Here is a 24,728-nt window from a genome sequence, read left to right as displayed (position 1 = left end):
CCTGCGGGGCTGGGGGTGGCAAGTGCGGTCTGGGGGTCAGCACAGCACGGTCCCCATGGCAGGGCCCGATGCCCAACCCCTCCCCCGGGCTGGGGGATCACGTCCTGGGTCCCACGCAGCACTGCCCTCGTTGTAGAGGGGAAACTGAGGCACGGGAGGCTGCTCAGCCTCCCCACACCCCCCCCGCCTGAAGCAACGGTGACTTCCCTCTTCACCAGCCCCCACGCAGGTGTGGGGAGAGCTGGTCCCCGTCCCCTCTCCTCCGCTGGGGCGTGCTGCCTGCAAGAACCGTGCAAGAGCCGTGCAAGAGCCGTGCTGTGCCTGTGCAAGAGCTGTGCAAGGGCCGTGCTGCAGCTGTGCAAGGGCTGTGCAAGAGCTGTGCAAGGGCTGTGCAAGGGCTGTGCAAGGGCCGTGCTGCAGCTGTGCAAGAGCTGTGCAAGGGCCATGCTGCAGCTGTGCAAGAGCTGTGCAAGAGACGTGCAAGAGACGTGTTGTGCCTGTGCAAGAGCTGTGTAGAGCCGTGCTGCAACTGCGCAAGAGCCGTGCAAAAGCCATGCTGCAGCTGTGCAAGAGCCGTGCAGGGCTCGCAATACAAAGGTGCCGGGCGCTCGTGCCTCAGTTTCCCCTACCACACCCCGCCGTACCGGGAGGAGCGTCCCCCCCGCCCCTCGGCCCCCCCAAACCGTGTCCCCCCCACCCGTGGGTGCCGGCCACCCGCAGCCGGGTCTGGGACTATCGGGAGGCGAGGGGGCGGGACCTGGAGGGCGGGGCGGGGCTACGGCCAGCGGGGAGGCGTGTCCAGGGGCGTGGCCGGCGGCGGAAGTTGGGGGGCGTGGCGGCGCCGGGCCGTCGCCGCGGAGGAGGGAGGGGGCCGTGGCGGCGGCGGCCGTGCGAGGGCGGCGGCCCGGTGCGGCCCGGTCCCGGCGAGCCATGCGGCGGCCGTAGCCATGCAGCGAGCCGAGCTGCGGGAGGGGGAGGCGGCGGCCGCGGCCTCCTACCGGGTGCTGAGCCGCCTGCTGGGCTATGGGGCCGGACCGGAGGCGGGCGCGGCGGGCGGCGCCGTTACCGGCGCGGCGGGAGCGGGGCCGTTGGGCCCCGGCGGCGGGCGGTTGCCGACAACGGCGTTACCGGGCGGCGTGACTCTGCGGGCCCCGCCGCCGCAGCTGATGGTGTTCCGCAACGCGGCGGAGGGGAGGCCCGGCGAGGAGGGCGGCCCGGCGGCGGGAGGCGGCGGCGGCGGCGGGGGGGGCGGCCCGGCGGGCGGCGGAGAGCTGCTCTGCCCGCGGCACCGCTGCGCCCTGGAGCCCAAAGCGGCGGCCCGGTGGGGGGCCGGGCCGGCGGGCGGGCTGGAGCTGCAGCTGGCGGCGCTGGGGCTGCGGCCGGGCGGGCTGGGCGCGAAGGGAGCGGCGGGCTGCCCCTGCCCCTGCCTCGGCCCGCCGCCCCCCGCCGGGCCCGCCGCCGAGGAGACCAGCGACGCTCTGCTGGTGCTGGAGGCCTTGGAACCGGACGAGGCCGGGAGCTGCTCCGAGGAGGAACCGGCTTCCCCCGGCCGCGGAGCCGCCCGCCCCGTCGGGAGAGGAGCCGCCGGCCCCGCGCCGCCGCCCGCCGCCGCCCCCGGGGGAACCGGCGGTAGGAAGGGCTCGCTGAAGATCCGCCTCAGCCGCTTGTTCCGCACCAAGAGCTGCAGCGGCGGCTCGGCTACCGGCGACGCCGCCGCCACCGAGGGTCGGCGTACCGGGGAGCTGCCCGCCTCGGCCGGCAGCCTGACCGACGTCTGCGGGGCCCGCGGCCGGGAGCAGGAGGCGGGCAGGTACGGCAACGGGAGCGGCCCCCCACCCCGGGCTGGGGGTGTCCGGTGGGGTGGGTTTGGGTCCGCAGGAGCAGGTTGTGGGGAGCAGCCGCCCGCCTTGGTGGCAGCCGGGAGACCTTGGGGGTTGTCACCGGTGTGACAGCGATGGTGTGGCCCCGTAGCACGGGGGGAGAAGGGATGCCGGTGCCCTGACTCCTTGCTGGGGGTGGAGAGTGACCGTGAGGGACAGGTGCCATCCCACAGACGGGCACTGTGGCTGTCTGTCGGCTCCGAGCTGGGCTCGGCAGCTGCTGAGGCCTCGTCTTTCCCATGGGGTCAGTGAGCACGGCTGGAGCCCGGGAGAGGCAGGCAGGGGAGGACACGCTGCCCTGGGCCCCCCATCTGCAAAGGGGATGTCGGAAAACCACCCAGGAGCGGGACCGGTGAGGTGGCGGGTGGCTCGGATGAGCCACTGGAGCCCTGGGGTGCTGCGAGTGCCAGCCAAGCGAGGAGGTGGCGTGCCATGGGCACGGGCCCTGGTGACACTGCGCCGAGACCCAGGGAGCTGGTGTTTCCTCTCGCCCTCCCGCGTCTTGCAGAATGATTTCCTGAGGCTCCTGAGCGTCGCGGTCGGGCTCCGGCCTCGGTGGTGGTGGGTGCTGCCACAGGGGCTCTGCTCTCCCGGTGCTCCACGGCAGGAGGTAGCTGGAGGAAGCATTGGCAGCCAGAGGTTGGCTGGGTCATGTGTTGGGTTGGAGGGACAAATCCTGGGACCCCGTGAGCCCTCCCTCTTCCTCAGCCCTGTTCCATCGACTCCGGCACTCCTCGGCTGCTCACCCTGCTCCAGCCTCGTGTTTTAGCAGAAGACATGAGCTGCTCGATACCGGCTGAGGAGGGTAAAGGAAGGGCTGGTCTGTACCTGCTGCCTAGGCTCCGGTCAGGGTGCGTCTCCTGTGCTCCAAAAACCACTTGCTGTAGCATTTCTAGCAGCAGAACTGAAATTTCTCATGGAGGAGGCAGGGAGAACCTGCCCAAGGTCTCTGCAGCCAGCCCGGGAGCAGCATTAAATAATTGAATGGACTGAGTATTACAGCACAGCCCTTTCCCTGTGGGGTTAATTAACCTTGTGTAAGGTTTTTGGGCTGCATTGCCTCCTCAGTGCAGCTGAAGACCTGTTGATGGGCGAGCAGGAAACATTCTCCAGGCTTGCTCGGAAGATGCTGACCTTGGGTCAGTGCAACCCACAGCACTGGGTTGTGGTGACCGGGCACTTCAGCAGCCCAAAAGGCAGCCAGGCTGTAGTGGGGGCCAAAACTACTTCTCCTTTGAAGCAGAGGATGGCTTCTGAGATGGGGCAGCCTCGGCTCCTGTGTCAGCTCCCAGCCCTGCAGCTGGTCAGGGTGTTTGGGTTCTCCCTAGAGCTCGTGTGCCCGCGAGGAGCCTTGCTTTTGCATGTGGGGTGCTGAAGCAGTTTTATACAAGGGCTTAATTCCCCACAAATGACTAAATAAGCCTCAAACGGTAGCGAGTTGCCTGTAATAATGCAATGTTTTGCTAATGGGCTTGTGGTTTATTTGGTCCTCGCACCTGACAAGAGTGAGGAGTCCCCAGGACGTCCCAGCGCTGGGATTAGGAGGTGGAGAGTTGGCAGTCAGGTCTTAGCAGGTCAGGAGCAGAAAAGCACTGTATCGCTGCCTGGGTCTTCCCTCTGGTCAGGGAGTTTAATGGTCACTTCTCGTGCTCCGGCATCGTGCAACTCCGCCGTGCTAATTAGGCGGTATTTTAGCAAAGGTTACTTCAAGGTGCCTGATGCAGCAACTCTTGTGGTTCAGGGACAACTTCGCTGCTTCCAATTCCAGGAGACCCCTCCTGCTGACGAGGGCTGGAGTATTTGAATGATGCTTTTTGCTCCCATGGGCGTGCGTGGTGCTGGCACCTCTCCTGCCGGGAGGCTGCGCCTCGATGGGACGGTCCCTGCCGGCCCCGGAGGTCTGGCCCCGCTCTCGTCAGTGAGGATGAATTGTTTGGGATGCTGAGATGCCCGTGCTTTCGTGAGCAGGTTAGACACAGTTTAGCTAAGCCGGGCTTGCTGGGAAGTGACCATTTGGTGTCAGCAGATGCTGTTTTTCTTTCCCTCTCCTTTCCCAGCTGCCCCGGTCCCTCAGTTCAGAGTTGAGTAGTGCAGCGAGTTGATTTTCTGCTGTGGTCTCTGCTAGACTTAATGCCACACTAAGAAAGCTGTCGGCTACTTTGCACCCGTCTTCATTGTTTGACTGGGCAGGAAAAAAACCTTTCCTTGGTTCTGCTAAGAGCTGGTGGTTGTTGCCTCGCAGTGTGTGGCCCCCACTAACAGGGCATGGGTCTGGTGTTCACCGTGAGTTGCCACTGCAGTCGCTTGTGGCTGACGAGGTGGGCTCAGAGCAATATTTAGGTTAATTCATGGCTCTGCTTGCTGTCAAGCTCTTGTTCCTGACCCTCAGGTCTCTGCGGGGTGGTGGTGAAGGGTGCTCCCTCGGTCTGCGGCGGGCGTTAGCTAGTCTGGCTCTTTGCTTTTTGCAATGCTTAAAAAAAAAGAATTCCTGGTACTTGGAGTTGCTGCCCAAGCTTCCCACCGTGCTGCTGGTCCTGCAGGCAACGCGGTGCAGCTTCGCCTCCCGCCTGCGGCAGCAGTTAGGAAGGAAACCAGCCCCATTATCTAAAATCAATAGCTGGGCTCTGCTGCGCTGCAAGAGGCTAAGAAACTAGATGTGGGGATGCCAATGTGCAGCTTCTCACCCTGGGCCTGAGTGTTGATATTTAAAGGTTGCATCAGTGAAATGGCCTTTTTTTGGAAGCGATTTGTACTGCAGAGGTAGTCGGAGGGAAAGGGGATGGGGTCAGGCACCAGTTCTGCAGGTGGATGGGGGCAGGCATGCCTGGGCTGCAGCCGCTTCTGCTGCAGATCGCGTGCCAGGCTGGCACCCAGCTCTAAGTTAGCTGTACGGATGACCTAGGGTTTTTTAACATGTCTGTACTATTACCTGCATAAAGTAGCCCGTTGCCAGCCTCAGTGGCCGGGTAAGACTTGCCTTAGTGTTACCAGGGCAGTGCTTTGGGATCAGCGAAGGCAGCACGGGGCAGCTAAGGCGGTAGCCGCATCTATTGCAGAACTGGTGGGTAACTGACCCTAAAAACCCTTATTTGCTGGAGCTTGAGGGGTTTCCCAGTTCTGTGCGTGCCCGAATCCGTGCAGAACCTGTCCGCAGCGTTCCTGAATGGCGATGCCCACCTTTGCCAGCTCTGCAGGGCTGCGCTGATCCGATGCAGCAGCGATCAGGTACTGGTCACGCGTAATTACTTCTCTGTGGGTTTCAGCATTATTTGGAGGTGGCTGCAGGAGGAGGAGGAAGTATGGAAGTACGTTATTTTGGTGGAGACTGAGTTGGGAAGTGGAGGATTCAGTCCATGCGAATTGCTTCTTGCTCTCGCCCTGCTGCTGATGTGAGCTTGCTAGATACGAGAAATCTCAGAAATCAATGGCTGTAAAATGTTGGCATAAAATGTAGCTGTTTTGGTAACAGCAAAATGCCAGCAATGCTCCTTTCCGTGTGGCTTAGTGGGTGGGAACGGAGCTGTTACTATATGATAAGGTTAGTTGATATTAGTCCAGAAGTGTAATTTTGTGTGTGTCTGGCTGATAATTGGTGAATTGTTCTTCTTCGGGGGGGAAAAAAGTCAAACCCTCAAATAGGTGCAAGAGCCTTAAAATATAAACACTTCCAAACATTTTAATGGGATTTTATATATCAGGATGATGGGTGCTCTTAGTATTTTTATTTGCAGACTTATAGTATCGAATGTTCATTCACAGCTGTGTGACCTGGTGACGTGTCTGGACACAAACAAGAGAAGCATTTGGTCTGCCCTGGGAGAAGATGAGGGTGCACCCATCTGCTCTGCACTCCCAGGGCTCTTCAGCACGGCAATATGGGACCGGAGCTCGGGTTTCTTCTCCCTGTAGGGCGGCTGAGGTGCATCTGCTCGGTGCAATCCTTCCTGGAGGGTGGCAGTCCTTGCTCAGAGCTGGTTTCATCTGAAGCTTTGTCTGGGTTTCGCAGGAGGCTGCGAGCGGAGCTGGGCTCTGAAGCACAAGACAGGTTTAAGGTTCAGGGTCAGCCGCTCGCTGGGAGGAGGTTGGAGAGTGAGGAAGACATCCAAGAGGAAGAGTGTCAGCCCTGTAACAGCCTGCTTGCAATGGGTGTTCTGGGTGGTGAGTAGAGCTGGTCTCTGAGTTCCTGTAAATCTTGGTGGTGCCGTCGCGTGCCTGGATGCCACAGGACCAGTTTCTCTGGCCAGCACAGTGAAGCTGCACCGTGTAACTCGGAGTAACCCTGTCTGACCCAGCACGGACCTGCAGGCTGATACGGGCTGCCCAGCGCTGGGCTGGGCATTGCACGACGTACGGTGGATGCTGGAAAGGCCTTTGTCAAAGCTGTGGCACGTGAGAGCTGCGCTGGTGCTCAGCTTTGTTCTCGTGCTCCCCTCTTAGGTGGGAGTGGGTTTCTGGCACCGAGGAAGCGTTTCTCTACTCACCTCAACCACAGATTCAAGTCCTGGGGGTGCCATACTCCGTGCCTCAGTTTACTGGCATTTTCTCTGCCTAGATCTGGATAAGGCCCTTCAGCACTGCAGTAGGGAAGGCGCTGGAAGGAGTGGTTTGTGTGGGGAGAGCACAGGGCTGGCTACGGCGTTGTTATAAAACCGCCGGTTTGGAAAGCAGGCTTCACGGGAACTGCTGGTAATGCCGGGTCCTCACCAGAGGTGCGTTTTCAGCTGTTTCCGTACATCTCGCCGGCTCCGGGTTTAGCTCGCCTACCCTTCAGCTGCATTTTGAATCCCTCTGGGGAGACGGCGTCCTCCGAACGCAGCGCGAGGGCATTCGATGCGCTCGCTCTAGGCGCAACCCCTAATTGCGCAGGGACCCAACCTGTTTGTCGAAGGCATTTGGCAATGCCTGGTCTAGAGAAATAGCACGACGTCTGTTGTGAAAGAGCTCCTTGGCTCTGGTTACCGTACTTGCTTGGGGTTTTTCTTTCCAAAGGCTTTAGTAATTACCTAGTTAGAGGTGTGCTTCATAGCAGGACAGAGACCTAGCTTTACTGGTTGACTGCCCTACTTAGGCCAAAGCACTGCTCTAGGAGCCGAATAAACACGCAGCGCTGAGCTGTCTCGCGCTTCTGTAAAGAATGGTGAAGGTTCTCCTTCACCATCAAATGGTGGTTTCTTCTGGTGGGATGTGCCGACTCTCCTTGTCTCTGCTGACTATGTTTTTCTTACTTCCAATAGGAAACACAGACTGACAAGAACTCAAAGTGCCTTTTCCCCGGTTGTGTTCAGCCCCCTCTTCACAGGTAAGGATTTGAAACGTTTACAGTATGGCATTTCATTTTGCTACGAAAAGAGCAGCGTGTGCTCAGCAGATGCTGAGTGTTGCCTCCCCGTGCAAACCGGGACCTCTGGGAAGGGTTCCTCTGTCCTGCTTGGCCTCAAACCCTCAGCAAGAGGAGCTGCAAAGAACGTGGCTGTTGCCCGTCAGCATTTTGCAATTCCTCCTGTTGAAACGCAAGTTTGAGTCGTGCTCTCGGAGGGGAACGTCCCTCCTCTGCGCAGGGCTGTTTGCATCCGAGTTGTTTGGAAAATCCCCTATAGAGCAAGTGCAGTTCGGTGCTTCCCTCCCGTGGTTTGCGAGGGGCTAAGACCAGCCCCGCTTCCCATCTGGACTGCACACCGGTGCCGGCGGCTCCGCTGCACGACAGCTATGGGAATTGAAACCTCTTTTGTGGAGCACGACCTTCTTCTGCATGTTCCCCCCACCCCCTCCCCATGTCCTGCTGGTTTCTGACCTTCCCTTTTCTGCTGGGGTGGGGGGTGGGGCAAGCTGGCTGGTTTATAAATGGTGCGAGGGGGAAGTCCTGCTCTGCTGGTGGCTGAAAGCTGTAGTACTGAAAAGCTCCTCGTCATGGTCATGTGCCTCTTGTGGTGGGCTAATAGTCAAAACAGTTGTAGCCACAGGGCCTGGGGGCTTGCTTGGAAGAATCCTGTCTCAAGACTTGAGAGTAGGAATGTACGGTCGGTCACAAGTTAGTATTTATCAGCTGTGTGGAGCTTTACGTGGCTTGATAGGAAGATCAGGTTCAAAATAAATTCATGTTGAGGGTCTTATTGCAGGGCAAAGGAATCAAAATATGGTTGTATAGCGATAGCTGTGTTAGGAAGAGTCGGTGTGTGGAGCTGAAAGCCGCCTCTTGCTGCTGGTGTAGGTGTTTGAGAGCAGAGAGCGGCTGGAGAGCTCTGTTTGTGTTCCCGAGTAGGGTGAAGCTCTTTGGACAGCAGCAAAGCCTTACTGAGAACTGGTTTAAATGTCAGAGAAGTGACCTTCAGGGCGGAGCGTTAGGGTTACCCAAGACTAGTAACTGGAAGCTGCTGGTCTGTTGCTGTGGTTTCTTGTAGCCCATTGAGCTCCTGCAGAAGTGGAGTCACTCCGGGGTAATTCAGCTGTGGTGCTTCTGGTTCTCTTCTCCATTCCCACACCCCTTCAGCTGATGTCCCGCTAGCGGGGCAGCAAGCGGAGGACGCGCTCCTTGCGTGATGCGACTGGCTTCCTCTAAGCATCGTGTGCGTTTTATTTAGCAAATCAAGGCTGGTGAAGACAAAAGCCGCTTCTGCTGCTTTGTCAGCTGTTGCTAGGGGAAGTTGTGAGTATAAAATCTGTAATTCTGTGGGCTGGTGATGGGGGTACGTGGATGTGTGTGCAGGGCTGCTTTCCTTCAAAAGAAACTAGGCTCCAGAACCTGGAGTTGACAAGTTTTTGCTTTAAATCTGTGAAATTGATTTGATTAACTGCTAGCTTATACTATTAACTGTTTTTAAAATTACTTATGTACATTTTTTCTGGTTGCTGGAATACCAGCAGTGCCCTCGTAGGAGCTTTTCCTTTGCAGAAGACTGTTGAAGTGTCCCCAAAGTGAACGTCTGGATTTTAATTGCTTTGGTTTGTTGTTGACTTCTGCAGTCGTACGCAGCTGAGGACTTGGTTTCCTTAATGGCTGCTGTATAGAGGATTTCCTGTGACTGGGACCACCAAAGTGAGACAGAATTCAAATGTCTGGCCCAGCCTGCATGGTTTTCTTGGTGATTTGCTTTCAGGTTAGCGTGTGGGGTGGGCGAAGGTTTCTGGGACCGCCTTTCCTGACCTCTCCCCGGGCACCTCTCGCAAGCGCTGGCTCCGTAAGTGCACCGCAGCCTGCCCTTGCAGCTCCTGCTGCGTTGGGAAGGCACTGAAAGCTGAGCTACTGCAACCCCTCTTAGTCTGGTCATCTTTTGTTTTTGTTTGTACGAGACGAATGCAGCCCAGCCTACGTGGCCGCTTCATTTTCAGGGTGTGGAAATGAAAGAGTGGCTGTGTGCGTGCGTGTGCGCTCACACCCATAAGTCCCCCAGGGAGCAGGTGCCTTGGATAATAACCAACCCTAAATACCCCTCTTAACATGGCTTATTACTAGATAGGACTTTTAAAAGCAGAAGGAAGCTGAGTCAATATTGTCCTGTGTAATGGACGGTAAATACGTTGTCAGGTACCTACCACGAGGCGAGGGATGCCGCGTGCAGTATCTGGAGCAGAAGAGGAGTTCCCTGCCCACAGGAATTGAAATCTAAGGCAGCCAGATTTCGCTGTCCTTGAGACCATGGTTGAGGTGTTTGGGGTGATTGTGGGGTTGGTGCTTCATCAGAGCCTGGTTAGACTGATTTTTAAAATTTTTTTTAAAATGCCTTGGCTGTGGTAACACCACTCAGGGTCTCTCTTTGGGATTTGGGTGTTTTCCTTCTGACTGTATCTGTCCACTACTGAGGCTGATGCTTTGACCTTGGTTTGATGACTTCATTTCTCTCCCATGATTTAAACTGATTTTAAGCTTTTCCGTTTTTAAGTTAGAAGTCTTTGTGTCATTTTCTCCAAGCTGTATCCTGGACCCAGAGCCTTTAGGAATTCAGTGAATTCCAGCTATTTAATATAAAAGCCTCTCCGGCTCCCTTATATTAATTTTAAGAGCTGGTACCTTCATGGCCTTTAGGGTAAAAGGTACTTCTGTTTGTTCATCTAAGGCGTTGGTAGGCAAACTCAGACTGGCATTAATAGCATTGTCTGAGACCTGTGAAACCACTTCCCAGGACTACATGAAGTGTCAGCGCTGTGCACTGTTGAACTCGGTGCTGAAAAGGTCTCGCAGTGCCTTCCTCATCACGTCCTCCTGGTGCTGGACTCGGGCGGGGTTCAGGCGCCCGTACGGGTACCTGTCGTTCCCGTCTGCCTGACCTCTGGGCTGCGGCAGCAGGGCCGATCGATGCGCTGCTTCTGAGCCAGCAGGGAAACTTGATTTGAAAACAGCTAATGAGATGGTCCTCCAAATCCTGCAGAGGTTACTGCCCCTTCCCCCCTGCCCCTGCCTCCCCGCGCTCGGCCTCTGCATGCCCCGGTGAAGGTGCAACACTAACAGTCTTGCTCCACCAACCTTCAGGTGAAACAGTGTCACTAGTGGACGTGGACATCTCTCAACGAGGACTGACCTCCCCTCACCCTCCGACTCCACCACCTCCACCACGAAGAAGCCTCAGCCTGCTAGGTACCGTCCTGGAGAGCATCCTTTGCCGTGCGTCCCTACGGGAGTCTAGGAACCGTCCTCTGCCCTTGCGGGGACGGAGGAGGAGCATCCCGAGGGCCCCCAGCAAGGGGGCTCACTGCCTGCTCGTCTGGCCCCATAGCGCACCCGCTTGCCCTTCCCTGGCAGAGGATTTCTTGCTGTTCATTGAAATCTTCAGCGTTTCTCTTAGGTCAGCCAGGAGGGGAGGGCGGTGGTGGAGCAGTGCGAGGTGGGACGTAATGTGCTGGTTTCACAGAGTTTCTGCTGCTTTTGGAAACTTCCCCCCCTTCCTACCCATCGCCTAGGGAGGCCAATTCCCTTCTGTGCTCTGTAGTCAGTGGAAGTGGAGGCTCCCTGGGAGGCTGCTGCCCCAGGAGCCTGGCTGAGCTGCTCTACACCCTCCTCTGGAGGAGGTTCCGCTGAGCAGGAGCAGCTTAGGATGGGTGAAGTCAGCCTTAGTGAGCAGCACCTTAAACTGCAAGTCCCGTGTGCCGGGTCTGTGAGATCTCCTGTAAATGCCTGTCTCGTGCCGCAAGCTGCATGCAAGGAGCTAGCTGGGCTGGAAAACGTGCGCCTTCGCTCCCGGAGCGCGTGTGAGCGTGCATGTGTGTGTGCGAGGCTCCGAGCTGGGGCCAAGCGGCAGCAGCCACCCGCGCTCAGAAGCGAGAGGAGGACGGTGAGCTGCCGGTGGGAAGCTCCGTCTTCGCTTCTCCAGGCAGGGCCGAGCGCGGGTTTGCTTGGGCCGTGTTGTCCGGCGCAGAGCTCGCTTGCTTGCCTGTTTTCTGAACCTCTCTTGCCTCTGTTCTCTCCTAGATGATATCAGTGGGACGCTGCCTACGTCTGTCCTAGTGGGTCCAATGGGCTCCTCCCTGCAGTCTTTCCCTCTGCCTCCGCCTCCTCCGCCCCATGCCCCAGGTCAGCTTAGCTTTAGCAGCAAGGCTCTGGCTTCCCCTTCAGGGATCTGGACTTTGGGGGTTTCCTTGGTAAAATTTTCAGCTGCGCTTCAGGCTTGAAGAGCAACGGTGCTGCCCGCATTGCCCACCCAGCGACACGCGCTCGGGCGCTGCTGTGTCAAGGCTCTGGTTTCCGTGTGATGTGGCTCTTGGTGCCCACGGTAGTTTTGCTGAAGTTTGCGGCTGTACTAGCTTTATCCTCAGTTCAACAGCTCCCATTTTCTCTGGTTCCTCTTGGGTTCAGCAGAAGCGCAGCCCACCCCGATTTGCACTGCGTCAGTGCAAATGAATTAAAAACCGTGTTAATGAGTGTCAGCAATGTCAGAAAAGAGCCGTGGGAGCAGGGCTCAGTGCAGGAGCCGCAGCTTTGACAGCCAGCCTGGTGTGCAGTCCAGCTGAACAGCACACGAGGGTGTTTCCTGTGCATTTACCCTTTTGCTTTCGGTTTCCTTCAGGACCCAGGGGGCTTTAACTGCCCCTTTTTCAGGACGTGCATTCATTCCTTCCACTCTGTGCCGCCTGGCACTTCCCTTGCCTTCCCTCCGAGCTAGCGTAAGGAAATAGCAGGTGAAGGCACTGAGTCAGTCACCTTGGAAGAGCCAGGTAGTGCCTCCCGCTGCGTCCTTCGCAGGGACGTTGTCCTTCCATGGGTCAGCCCAGCTTCCTCCTCCACGCCGCAGCTCTGCCCCCCCTGCCCTGACCTCTAGAGCCGTGTGAGGGGGGACGGGGCGGCTCGTCCTTGGGGTGAGCTCCTGGTGGGTGACCACGGCTGTGTCTCCCTCTGCAGATGCCTTCCCACGGATTGTCCCGCTGAGGCCGATGGAGGCTATGCCGGGCCAGCCCGCCCCGCACCTGCAGTGTCCGCTCTACCGCCCGGACTCCAGCAGCTTCGCAGCCAGCTTGCGAGAGCTGGAGAAGGTAACGGTAACGTGTCGGAGGGGGGTGGTGGCAGCCAGAAGGAGGAAGAATTGCGATCTAGGCTCTGGTTTTGGGGACTGACCATCCCTTTTACAGTCTTGAGAGTGTAAGATTAGGGTAGGGCTGAAGAAAACCCTCCTGCCTTTCTCCCAGTGAGGTCTTTGAGTCTAGGAAAGCCTGTTGTACATGGGAGGAGTGTCATGGTCTCGTCTGTTCTTTCTCCACTTCTGGGTGTAAGGGATGTGATGGCGTGCTCTCATCCAGGAGCAACGAGTCGCAGCCATCCATACTCCAGGGTGGATGCAACCAGGTGCTTCCATTTTGGCATTTAAAGGGGATTAAGACCAAGAGCGTATCATATTGTGTTTGGTTGCTAATGAAAATCCATCTTGCTAGTACCTGCTGACGTTCTGGCTGTTTCTTTTCCTAGTGCGGGTGGTACTGGGGACCGATGAACTGGGAGGACGCAGAGATGAAGCTGAAAGGGAAACCGGATGGGTCCTTTCTGGTCCGAGACAGTTCTGACCCCCGTTACATCCTGAGCCTCAGCTTTCGGTCGCAGGGCATCACCCATCACACCAGGATGGAGCACTACAGAGGTAGGAGCCGCGGGCGCTTCTGGGGATGCTGCTGGCAGCGCAGGGCTGTGCCTGGGGACCAGCCTGATCGCGAGGTCCCAACACAGTGCTCTGGGCACAGAGCTGGCGGCAGCAGCGTGTCCTCGTTCTTGCGTTGAGGTTCTGCAAGAGGCTTTAGAAGCTGCGTTGGACTTTGCTTCTTGTGCCTTGAGCAACGACTCTCCTCATAGCTCTGAAAAATTGGGGAATTCAAGAGTTCCCTGTGCCTGTTCTCAGGCCTTGCTTTGGAAAACTGGACTCGAAGAAAACGATGATGGCACAGTCCTTGCAATCCTGTGTCACTGAGACGTGATATACAGCAAGAGCCATCATTCGTAGCTGTCAGTGCTTCCCAAAACGTAGCATGTTTCCCTGCGAGATGAGAAGTGATCTCTTGTTGTCGCAGCTCGTCCCCTTGCTGTGTTCTCCCCTTGTCCGAGGGATGCTCGGCGGTGGTACCGCCTGCAGCCGGTCCCAGGCTGAGCCTTTAGCTCCACCGTGGTGGGTTTTTATTCTGAGAACTCCTGGCACACACTCCACGCCCTTTCTTCCTGCTGGGCTCCCCCTCCCGTGAGGGCTGCTTCTCACTTTGCCCACAAGCTTTGTCTGCTCATCTTCACGCGTGGTTCTCGTTATTGAACCCTCGTACAGACAGCTGTCCTCAGGCTGAAATGCCCGAGAGGCTGAATGCACAGGGCGGGAGGGGGGGAAGCTGCCCTGTAACCAGTGGGCAAGCTTTAATAACAGCTGCCTGTGGAGCCTTGTCATTAAATATGCCTGCAAATAATGGGTTCAGAGTCTTCACAGCCAACCTGCTGGAGAAAAGTGGTTTGCAACCTTTCACAGCAAAGCTCCTCTTTTCTTCCTTTTTGCCCTTGCCCCAGGGATGCTGCTGCTGTTGTCTTCCACCTCTGCTAGCCAAACCCGGCAGCACTTCTGGTCTTGAGCCCCTCTGATGGAAAGATGCCCCAGCATTAATTCTAGCCCAGTTAGAGCCAGTCCCCCCCGTCCCTGACCATTGCATAAGAAGGAAGGATTTTCATCACCCTGTCCTTACAGAAATTACAAGAAGCTCTTGCAGCTGGAGGAGACGTGAGGCTGCCTGTACAGTGGACACCTTTTCATAACTGAGTGTTGGAGCAAACTCCTCTTGCTGCTGCTCTGGTTTCTTATTTCGGGGCCGGGATATGTCCGTTCTCAGAGCTTCCTTAGCCAGGTGTCCTTCCCTTTCCTCAAGCTGCTGCAGGGGTGGAGGTTGGTGCTGCCACCTTCCCTAGAGCAGCACCCCCCAGCCGTGGCACCGCCTCGAGGGCTCTGTTTTTGGGTGCAGCGCTTCAGCCTGTGTCGGCAGCCCCCTGCTCCCCCCCAGGACTGGCTGCCTTGTGCTGCGGCACCGTGGAAAACTGCAGACCTGAGCGCTTTGATAAACCAATGAAGATGACAAATGGTGGGGCTGGGGGAATGGTAGAGAGATAAATGCTTGACCTCCAGGTTTCAGGTAGATAAGAGGAAGAAACCGTAATTTCTTTGTCTCTATTTTCTGTAGGTGAGCTGGGGAGGCTGGTGTTTGTGCTTTGCCCTTTGCATCTCCTGGATGCTTTTAAGGGCTTGTTCAGATCCGAGGTACGCAAGCAGAATTACTTATGCTTGCTGATCCTGGATGTTAGCAGGTGCTAACCCAGATTATTGCTCCCAAACTAGCCCGTGGCAGGGGTGAGAGGTATCTCTCCCAGTAAAGCCTACCAGACTGAGCTGTGGGGAGAGGACACGTGTTTTAAATTTTGTGGACTATATACAGCCCCTGTATTGCTGGTTCCCGTCCACCCTATAAAAAGTCATGAGTGCTGGACATCCTACAGAGCCGCTTCCTCTAGTTTTTCTGTTACAGGTTGGTGCTGCGGAGCCTGTGATGCTGCTGGAGAAGCTGCTCCTCCAAAAGGTCCCTGGCTTGAAATACATGCTTGGGTACCTCTGATTTGGCTACCCCTCCTCCTTAGCACAAATTCTTCATGTGGATGCAGGGTGTTTTCAAGTCAATCCGCTGCTTTTCTAGCTCTGGGTTACAGTGCCTGTGCAGATCAGGGGTGTCACACACCTCCTGCTGGAATCTGCCCCCCTGCAAGCGTGAGCCTGGGTCTGGCTCCTGGTGGGCTCTGTCCTAAACAGAGCCCTTGTTTTCCCATTTTCCTCCTCCTGGTGAAGCTCTGCTCTGTGTTGGCTCTTGCTGGAGCACTGACAAATCTGGAGATAGAGGGGGGACGGAGAGGGATGTAGGCAGCGTTTTGGCAAGTGTGTTTTTGTGCAAGGAGGGGGTGTCTGGTTGCAGCACAAAGACATCATGAGACTGGTCTGGCTTGAGGCTTAAACTTAACCTATTTAGAGATCCGTAAACAGGTTAGAGGGCCTGCTTTCCCTGCGTTGCCCATCTCCAGTTTCATTGTTTGCCACTCGAGCTCGTCGCATACGTCACGTCAGGCAGTGGTAAAGGGAGGCCTGTGTCGGTGTATCGTGACCCTGGTTCTGGCTTGACAGTAATTTGAATTAAGGTGTTTGAAACATCTGGCAAGAACATGAAGCTGCTCCTATGCTTGCTTTGAAATAAGTGATCCTTGGCAGCCCCAGGGCTGGCAAAATAGGACTTCAGCACCTGGATCTTGCTTGACAGCTGGCCGAGCATGAGCCAGCAGTGCCCTGGTGGCCAAGGAGGCCACCAGCCCCCGGGCTTGTGTCAGCACTGGTGTGGCCAGCAGGAGCCGGGCAGGGATGGGGCCCCTGTGCTCGGCCCTGGGGAGGCCCCACCTCGAGTGCTGGGCTCAGGTTTGGGCCCCTCGGGACAAGAAGGGCCTTGAGGGGCTGGAGCGTGTCCAGAGAAGGGCAGCGGGGCTGGGGCAGGGTCTGGAGCACAAGTGTGCTGGGGGGCGGCTGGGGGAGCTGGGGGGGTTTAGCCTGGAGAAGGGGGGGCTGAGGGGAGCCCTTCTCGCTCTCTATGAGGCGGGGGTCGGTCTCTTCTCCCTAGTAACAAGCGATAGGACGAGAGGAAACAGCCTCAAGCTGCGTCAGGGGAGGTTTAGGTTGGATATTAGGAAAAACTTCTTCACCAAAAGGGTTGTCAGGCGTTGGCACAGGCTGCCCAGGGAGGTGGTGGAGTCTCCATCCCTGGAGGCATTTAAAAGAAGGGTGACGTGGTGCTTGAGGATATGGTGCAGTGCTGGACTTGGCAGTGCTGGGTTAGCGGTTGGACTGGATGATCTTAAGGGTCTTCTCCAACCTTAGCGATTCTATGATCACTGTTTTTACATCCCTCTATGTGTGGGCTTAACCGCTCTGATGCGCTGGCTGTCATTGGGAGTGCTGTTAATGGGATACTGCGGAGGAGCAGGGGCATCTGCTAATGCTCTTTTTAAAGTATGTTTTGATGGTTTAAATTTTAGACCCAGCAGTGGTTGCAGGCTGTTTACTAGTTCAGGCAAGCATGACTTGTGGCCATGCTTGGGTTACAGCGGTCACGTCGTGTCGTTCTGCATCTCCTCGGCTCTCAGAGCACTGGTTCCGATGCAGCAGCATCCTTGCAAGCTGGTGCCGCTGGTGTTCCTTCTTAGTGCCCTGCCTTGTCCCAGCTCTACAAGAAGTCAGCCTGGGACATTCACCTGGTCTTTGAGAACATCAGACTCATGACTGAATGTCTCCTCTTGCCACCAGTGCTCCTATAACACAAAACCTTTTCTGTTCTCTTGGAAGGGACCTTCAGCCTGTGGTGCCATCCCAAGTTTGAAGACCGCTGCCAGTCTGTGGTGGAGTTCATAAAGAGAGCAATCATGCACTCTAAAAACGGGAAGTTTCTCTACTTCCTCCGATCCAGGGTTCCAGGTGAGTGTGGGGGATGTTTTGCGCTGTGATTAGCTGCTGGTCTGTCCTAGAGAGCCAGTTTAATGTGGCTTTGGTCTGCTATGCTCAGCGCCCTGCTCTGTATCCTTGTCCACTGACTTCTCAGAAGGATCCTTAGGAGCGGGTCTCTCACTCAGCAGCTGCACCACTTCCACGTGGTGGTAAGGAGGCTTCCCAAACCTTTTCCAGGAGTATGGAACGTAATGCCATCTCACACTATGACAAATGGAGCTGGAGACTGGAACGCTATTCCCTCAGCAAGCAATTATTTGGCTACTAAAACGCTGCTTTCTTCCTTCCCCCAGTCTCAGTACCGCTGTTCTTATGAACCACTCCGTGCTTTGTAGTTTCTCAGTTCTCCCTTAGCTGAGACCCACCTGGGGCTGTTGAGGGGAGAGACATTAAGCTGGAGTGTGTGGGAGTGTTTCCACGTGTGAGCTCAAAGTGAGCCTCAAGTGATAGATACTGTAGATTCAGAGTCCCTGGGGGGGACCGTGATGCCAGAGCCCATCAACAGGCAAGTGCTTGCAAGCAGGGAGGGAGTGTTAGCGCAGCTTTGAAGCGTGTTTGATTGCAGAGTGCTTAGTTCCCCATCCATCAAACTTTGGTTCCTTAAATGGGCTCACATCTCCCTCCTGCTAAATCTGGGCAGGCAACTGGACCAGTATCTTCTGTATCTGTTTTTTTTTTTTCTGGTTTTCACTCATCTGTCCTGGTGGACTGGAAAGCTAGCCAAAAAATCCAATGTGAAAGGAAGGCAAGAGTCTGCCAAACAGGCAGATATGCCACTTGCTTGTGAGAGAGCAACAGTGGGGGACAGAATTTGGAGAGCGGATGAGCGGTGATGCTTTGAACAAAACACAGCAGGAATGGGAGCGCTGCCGTGGTGAGAGGGGTGGCAGCAGTGAAGCAGAGAGGGGCAGGACTGAGGAGAGAGTGAGGATTGTGGTAAATCTGCCAGTGAAATTCTAGTAAATTCGCTCCCTGGCCATGCTGCCATGGTGTCTGCGGGCCCTGGTGGTGACAGCGACCTCTCCGTGGCGCTGCAGCTTGGGGAGGGTTCGGCCCAAAGAGTTTCTGGTCTAGAAGAGGCTGGAGGGGAGGAGGGGTGGGATGTTCCCTCCTAGCAGCGCTGGAGTCACTGCCCAGATCTGTGCAGTGTTGCCCTCTGCTGCAGACAGCGCCAGTAACTGGAAAGCTGATTTATAACGTGGCCATGCTTTGGGGAGGAGAGGGATGTGAAGCTGGTTTTGTAATGTACCCTGCCTTCAAAAAATCCTTTCAACTTAAAGATACTTCACCTTCCTGATCCTGAGATCTCTTCCCTTGAAGAACAGGGCTTTGGGGGGTTTAGGACTCCAGGCGAATACCTTAGAAAGGACTTGCTCTAGAAAAATATCCTCGATAAAGACAATATCCCCCCCAAACAGCGCTGCGCACCTGCTGAGGGATCCCTTGCTGCCTGATCCCCCCTCTGAGCCGCCAGCCAGCTGTGCTGCTGGCTCCGGGTCCTGCACCTCTCCGTCTGGGTGCAGCGTTGGACGTGGGCGCCTCTTAGAGCTTCTGTGCCTTGATCCTTGAAAAACAAAGTCTCGCACTGATGCCTGATCTTTAGTGGGGGAATATTTAGGATCTGCATCTCCCCAGTGTGCTCGTTAGTGCTGTTCTCCTGCTGAAATGTTAACTGCTGCTCAGAGGAGGGGGCTGTTTGCAGCTCGCATCTGGCTCCTGGCAGTGAGGCATGTGGCTAGCACAGCGCGCGGAGCTCGTGCTGCGTCCCTGTAGTCGCTGGCTGAGCTCCCAGAGGCTAATTCCTTTTTGGTAGGAAAATAAGAAGCGGGGGGAGAATCCAGTCTTCAATTGTTTGCTGTTCTTTGCTTTCTCAAAAGCTGGCTCACAGCTTCCTGAGCTGCCTGGAGCAGTTTTGAGCCCATCTTAGTGTGAAGAGCTTTCCCTTTTCCCCTTTCACTCCATTGCCCTCAGAGACAAGCCAGCAGGAGGGGGTTAGAGTGTAACTAGCTTTGAATCTTTCTGTAAAGACAGATAAAACCTTGTGCTGCGAACGAATCCGGCTCCCAAAGATCCTTCCTGGTGCTCCTGCCGATCTCTCGGTTGAGATTGATGCTCCTAACTTTGGGGGGGAGGAGGAGGTTGTGGGGCGGGGGGACGGCTGCATGCAACTCGCTGTCAGCCCTGCCAGGCTGCTCCCTGCGTGGGGAGCTGGCTCGAGCGGGGCTGCCGCCGCCTCTGCCTTTGTGTCCAGCCTCCTGACCCCAAGAATGAGCAGCTCTGGCGTAGCTTCAGCTGACCAAATCCCCCAACTTTTTAATGCCTTGCTTAGAACTACCCAGAGGGTTATGCAGAGCAAAGCCTACGTGCTGGTCACGCTGCCTGGCCTCTCCTTCGGCTTTCTTCTGCATCCTTGCAAAACCCTGTTGCTTCTCTGTATAAAGTGATGCTTCATCTGCTAGTCCTGGGAGAAGGGGGTGGTTAGGAGCTCGCAGAGTCCCAGGGCCTGCTTTTCCACAGAAGGCTGGAGATAATTTGCAGCCAAAGGGGTATCACGCCTGAAGGTTTGCCTCCTCAGTCCCAAATGACTCCAAAGCAGTGGGCTCCTGGGGAGGACTGCTGTCGGGCACAGCCCTGCGGAGATCTCCAGTTCCCAAGAGCCAGCTTTTTCCTTTCTGAATTGGTAGCACTTCCTTTCTATTGTCTCCAATATTGCTTTTTTCCAAAGGTCTCCCTCCAACGCCTGTCCAGCTCCTGTATCCAGTCTCCAGGTTCAGCAATGTCAAATCCCTTCAGCACCTTTGCCGCTTTCGGATCAGGCAGTTGGTCCGAATAGACCACATCCCCGAGCTCCCGCTGCCCAAGTAAGTCTCGAGGACTGGCCTGGGGACGAGTGTCTCTGGTTTCCTCCCTGACCCTCGCCGCAGCAGGCAGCGAGAAGGCCTCTGTACCTGCAGCAAGGGCTTTGGGAGGGAAGAATTGACTTCTTCAGCCTTGGGTCAGCGAGATAAACGTCCTGTAGTGTGTAGGGGTGCCTGCGGGAGTGGTGACCGGCTCAGGAGTGAGGTGTTATCTGCTGGTGCCACAGCCCTGGGGTACAGGCTCCTGTCCCCGCTGGAGGTGACTGCGCAGGGTGGGCTGGGGGAGAGGTTCTGCTCTTCCCTTGCGGAGGTTGGCATGGTTGTAGCTCAGGCTTAAAGCTTCTGCCTGTATCTTCCCCAGGCCCCTCATCTCCTACATCCGCAAGTTCTACTACTACGACCCGCAGGAGGAGGTGTATCTGTCGCTGAAGGAAGCTCAGCTCATCTCCAAACAGAAGCAGGAGCCTGAATCTTCCACGTAGCGAGGCTGCCTCGCCCGCCTTGTTGCTGTCACTGATGGTAGGTGTGTGTGCGCTGTCCCGTGGGGTCAGACGTAAATCACACTGTTCCCTCTGATCGCAAAGAGAGCGCAAAACCCTCCCAAAGAAGTCGTGGCTATTCAATCCGTGGTATTTTACCATTGCCCAGCTCTCCCTGGGGAGGGGAGCAAGGCTTCTGCTGCTTTCTCATGCGTATTTGTGCCCACGCAAGCCCGTGCTCACTCTTGTGCCAAGCCGGCTGCAGTCTGGGGCAGATCCTGCTGTGCCAAGCAGGCTGGCTGATCCCTCTCCCGTCTCTCTTCCCCACTAGGAATGTGATTGTTGCCATCCTGTAGCCCGAGTCAGGCTGTGGTGGGAAGGAGGCATGTGATGGTGAAGCCTGCTTCTGCGGTGCCGCTTCTGCTCTCAAGCTCTTTCGTACAGAGAAGAGGGTTCAAGACTCCTAAGAAGCACAGCAGAACGGGAACAAGAGCCTCGGCTCCTGGCTGAGGAAGGGGGTCTCGGAGGCAGCTGAGCCCAGCTAACAGACTCCTCGCAGAACAAAGAATGTCATGGCACTATGTACAATTTTTTTGAAAGTTTTATTTTTGATGTCTTTTTGTTTTTATTTTCAGCATGAGAAATACTGTCTTATGATCAGCTGAATTTTATTATCCTCCCTTGGAAACTTCAAGGTGGGGAGAGATGGAGAAGGGGACTCTCTAGGAAGATCATCTGCTCCAGGCATTATGGCAAGACTGTTCTTTGGCCCTCACTAAGAGGGGATGCAGCCAGAGAGCTGCTTGGAGGCAGACTGAGCCAGAATCACGTGCAGCTACGTGGAATAACCTCCGGGGAGCATGGAGCTCCGAACAGCGGGCAGCTGCACAGCTCTCCTGCTTCCTAGGGTTTGGGAGAAGAGGACCGGACCTAGTCTTGGGCAGCTGAGCTTTGCAACTGGTTTTGCAGGGTGGTCCTGTGTTTTTAATTCGGGTCCAAGGAAGGAAGAGCACATGAGCCGTTCGGAGGTCCTGGAGCCTTCTGCCAAAGGGAATGGCTGCTGCTGCACTGGGGAGCAAGGAGTCGTCGTTCCCTTAGCAAACACTGGAAGATTTCGCTGAACCCCTGTGATAAGTGGAAGGAAGGTGACAAAGATGTTGCTGTAACTATTGCAGCAGTCCATGGACCAAAGGTACTTGCTGTAGCGATCTCAGTTTTTCAGAGCCGTGGGACACGCACTTCTACCCTTTCTCTGGCTGCGTCCAGAAGCTGTGAACGAAGAGGCTTTCTGTAGAGCTGTGAAGGATCCTGATCAGGAGCCGCTGGGGCATTAAGAGGCATCTTTGGGCTGACTTGGAGCCAGAAAGAGATAACTGAGTGTGATTCTGGAACGGCATCTGATCTCTTCGAGCTTGCTTGCTGCTTCCTTCCCTTCCTGGGGTGTCTGTGGAACCACAGCAGTTCAGAAATACCCGCCCCTGCCTTCAAATCCTGGTCTGCTGTTTTCACCCGTTGCAGCAACTGCAAAGGGTTTGCATTTCATGGTTTAAAGTGATGCTGAGAAGTCTGGAGAAGCATCTTTCCTCCTGCGTTTAAACAAGCAAACCTTCCTGTGCCCTCAACCAGAGTGAAGGAAACGCTCCATCCCGCAGCAGCGCGGTCTGCAGACGCGATGCTGCGTGTGGCCCAGGTAGCCAGATGTGAGGGTGGTGCCCTGTGGCCTGGCTGCAGTCGCTCAGGAGCTGCTCGGACTTTGGTTTGGCCCTGCAGAATGGTCTGTGTCCTTGAATTAGACGCAATTGTGTGGATCTTAAAGCAGCCTGGAAAAATTCTGATTGTCTGCCAAGCGTTGCTACGAAGGGTGCTAATAAATCCTGCCCTCCCTTTCTTCACCCTCGCCTCTGGCCTCAGTTTTGGTCTTGGAGAAAAAGTATGTTTTTTTAAAAAAGGATTTGGCTTCCAGATGAATAACTAAGCTTCAAAATCTGTAGAAATACCTCATCGGACACTACTCGCTACTGACTCTGTGTTGCGTTGTTGGGGCAGCAGAAGGGGGAGCTGCCCCAAGACGTGCTGAACAGCATATCCCGACCCTTGATGAAATTGGAGCTAATCTAGTCTACAGCTACCGTGTCCCCTCTGCGCGGGGACCAGCGCTCATCCCCGCACAGCCGCCGCGGCGTTTCCTCCCCTCTCGGCTGCAGCCCTTCAGCTCGCACCAAGTTATCGGCGGAGCCTGCAAATAAATGCAAACGCTTCGATAACGCACAGCACGTTGGGCAAATGTCGTGGGGGGGGGGGAGCATCTGTACGTGTGCAGGTGAAACTCGAATATCCGCACGCCTGGCCCTGCTGCACCTCGGCTGTCCGTGTGCTTGAAGATTCGAATCTTCCAACTTATCCGCAAGCTGGAAAGGAAAACCTTCTGGTGAGCCAAGCCCGGTCTGATGCCTGAAGTGTCCAACTCCGTGCCAGCGAAGAACAGTGCGCTCAGCGCATGTGTCTCCTGTCCAGCTTCTCTCCAAAAAGAGACCCTGGAGGCAAGGACACGATGACGTGGGCCAGGGCGTGTGGATAGGCGTGAAATGGGGGGGCTGCGAGTCTCCCCTTGCTGAAGCCAGGGAGAAGCCGGTCCTCTCCCTAGTGTGGTGGTAGTGATGGCATTTCCACGCCTTCCTTCCCTGTTCTGAGATGGAGAGGTGCAGGCTGCGTTTGGGAAGGGGAAGCAGCTGACCTGGAGGGCAGACCAGGGAAAACGTGCGCTGGGAATCGGTGCAGACCCCGTCCTGTCGACGGTGGCCTCGGCCTGGGGTGAAAACGCACAACCCTGCTGTGCGGTGGGTCAGGAGAGCCGTCCCGCACCGCTCCATCCCCTGCCCCTCCAGGGAGCTCCCTGCGTACCCCCGGCGCTCCCCGCGAGGGTTGGGGGGGGTGGCTCTGCGGCTTTCGGAGCTGTTGAAGAAGCAGCCAGACTTCAGGGGCAATACTTGAATTACAGGTATTTGGTCGGCTGTCGCTGTCCTCGGGAGGACTTCTCCCAACAGCCTGCTGGTGCTTCTGCTGTTACTTGAACCCTGTGCCCAGCGGGGCCAGCCCCCCCCGGTTTGGGGCCAGCGGCAGCGCTTGGGGTCCGCCTGCAGCAGCTGAAATGAGGGAGGAGTCGTGCTCTGGGGTGTTGGATAGGGGATGGTGGGACACCAGCATGTCAGGCTGATGTGCCTGGTGTCAGCTGTAGCTGCGCGAGACCTATCGATCTGCAACCGCAGGACCCGTGGGGTCAGCTCTGCCGCGAAGGTGGCAGATGCTCTTCAGCCTTCCCAGGGTCCTGCTCCACCTCTCCTTGCCCCAAGACAGCCAGGGGAGCTGGAGCGTGGTCAGTGCCAGCCTGCTGCCTGCGCCCAATAGCGCTGGACAGGATCCCAAGGTTAACTGTAGTTAACAGCCTTCTCTTGAAATCTGTTTAAAATAAAGCTGTTCCTAGAGTTCCTTCACATCTAGGTGTAAGGGGCAGGAGGGGCTTGATCTGCTGTTTGGCCGTGGAAAAGGTCCAGAGCTGCTGTTCCGAGGCTGGGTGTGAGTGGAGCAAGCAGAGCGGTCTCTGCCGAGGGCGTGAAGGTCTCTGTGGACGCGGGTGAGATCTCCAGGAGGTGCCTCGGTCCTCTCTCGCCAGCGAATGAGTCCCCATCCCTGTTTGTATCCTGCTTGGAGTGGTGGTGTAGGTTGGTTCTGGAGGGTGCTCTCATCCTGCTGATTTGGAATTTTTTTTTTTATAGCCTCCTTTGTCCAACCTTGAATTCTGCAGAGGTGGTTGCTGTCTTCCTCCCTCTACCAGGGGCTGGAGGCAGATGAACAATGAAACAGACCATTAAAAACTACCAAAGCGCAGAAAGTACCTATGGAAAAAGCTCCTTTTTCAGCTGGAGATGGTGCTTTCTCAGCTGGATGGGTGCAGCCTTCAGCCGTGCGTTGTACCCGGTCATCAGGTCGGCAAGGTCCCGTGGCGTGGTTTGCTCGGGCTGGCTGCTCTGTGCAGGGCCCCTGCTCCAACCCCTGCCGCCTGTTTCAAGGTGGGGAATGACCTGGTAGTCCTGCAGTGTGAACATATGATAAGCCAGGACAGTTTCCTTGCGTGGCAGCTTTCAGCTCAGCATCGACCTCCTTGGGGCCAAAAGAAGCGGGGGGGGGGGGGGGGGGAAGCATCCTTAGGTTGCTTTGGGTGGGACCGGCTGCGGGAAGGGTGGGAACCACCTGAGCTGCTCGTGTTGAGAGGGAATCAGTGGTTTTGAAAGCACCAGGCGCGTGCTGCTTACATATCTGGCCAGTTTTTAAACCTTAAAAGTGTGTTTAATAGGGACCTGTGTTATTGTGCATGTGCCTGAAGGAGCACGTGTGTGCAGGGAGGCGTGCAGGGCTGCGCAGGCTCTGCTGCGGGCGATGGTTGGGGCTGGTCTTGTCCAGGAGCATTTTGGGGAGGAAACCGCTGGAAAGCAGGGTTTGCAAAAGGAAGGATCTTCCTGCTTCCAGGAGGAAGGGAATTGG

General features: G+C 56.3%; 1 protein-coding gene across 3 annotated transcripts; it reads left to right on the top strand.

Moving 5' to 3' along the window:
* The first annotated feature begins 840 nt into the window (after positions 1 to 840).
* On the top strand, positions 841 to 24,371 carry SOCS7 (suppressor of cytokine signaling 7). 3 transcript variants are annotated; one of them, XM_064473634.1, is made up of 10 exons: positions 841 to 1,810; positions 7,115 to 7,179; positions 10,345 to 10,449; positions 11,281 to 11,382; positions 12,208 to 12,338; positions 12,769 to 12,937; positions 16,694 to 16,822; positions 19,578 to 19,713; positions 20,072 to 20,229; positions 20,521 to 24,371. In XM_064473634.1, the coding sequence occupies exons 1-9, from the start codon at positions 948 to 950 to the stop codon at positions 20,190 to 20,192; spliced, it is 1,821 nt and encodes a 606-aa protein (XP_064329704.1). In that variant the 5' UTR covers positions 841 to 947; the 3' UTR covers positions 20,193 to 20,229; positions 20,521 to 24,371. The 3 variants fall into 3 exon arrangements, with proteins under 3 accessions (XP_064329704.1, XP_064329706.1, XP_064329707.1); XM_064473636.1 differs by lacking the exon at positions 11,281 to 11,382; XM_064473637.1 differs by lacking the exons at positions 10,345 to 10,449; positions 11,281 to 11,382.
* Positions 24,372 to 24,728: the final 357 nt, after the last annotated feature.

Source organism: Phalacrocorax carbo, chromosome 25 (assembly GCF_963921805.1).
Source record: "Phalacrocorax carbo chromosome 25, bPhaCar2.1, whole genome shotgun sequence".
Taxonomy (NCBI): domain Eukaryota; kingdom Metazoa; phylum Chordata; class Aves; order Suliformes; family Phalacrocoracidae; genus Phalacrocorax; species Phalacrocorax carbo.
The sequence above is the reverse complement of the archived record's forward strand: the minus strand, read 5'-3'. Positions and strand labels throughout refer to the sequence as shown.

What these genes read in the sequence shown, in the direction of transcription:
- SOCS7 (XM_064473634.1), top strand. Translation starts at nt 948, where the DNA reads ATGCAGCGAGCCGAGCTGCGGGAGGGGGAGGCGGCGGCCGCGGCCTCC. An exon ending in CGGGAGCAGGAGGCGGGCAG is followed by an intron (nt 1,811 to 7,114) that starts GTACGGCAACGG and finishes TACTTCCAATAG; the next exon opens with GAAACACAGACTGACAAGAA. An exon ending in TCCTCCGCCCCATGCCCCAG is followed by an intron (nt 11,383 to 12,207) that starts GTCAGCTTAGCT and finishes CTCCCTCTGCAG; the next exon opens with ATGCCTTCCCACGGATTGTC.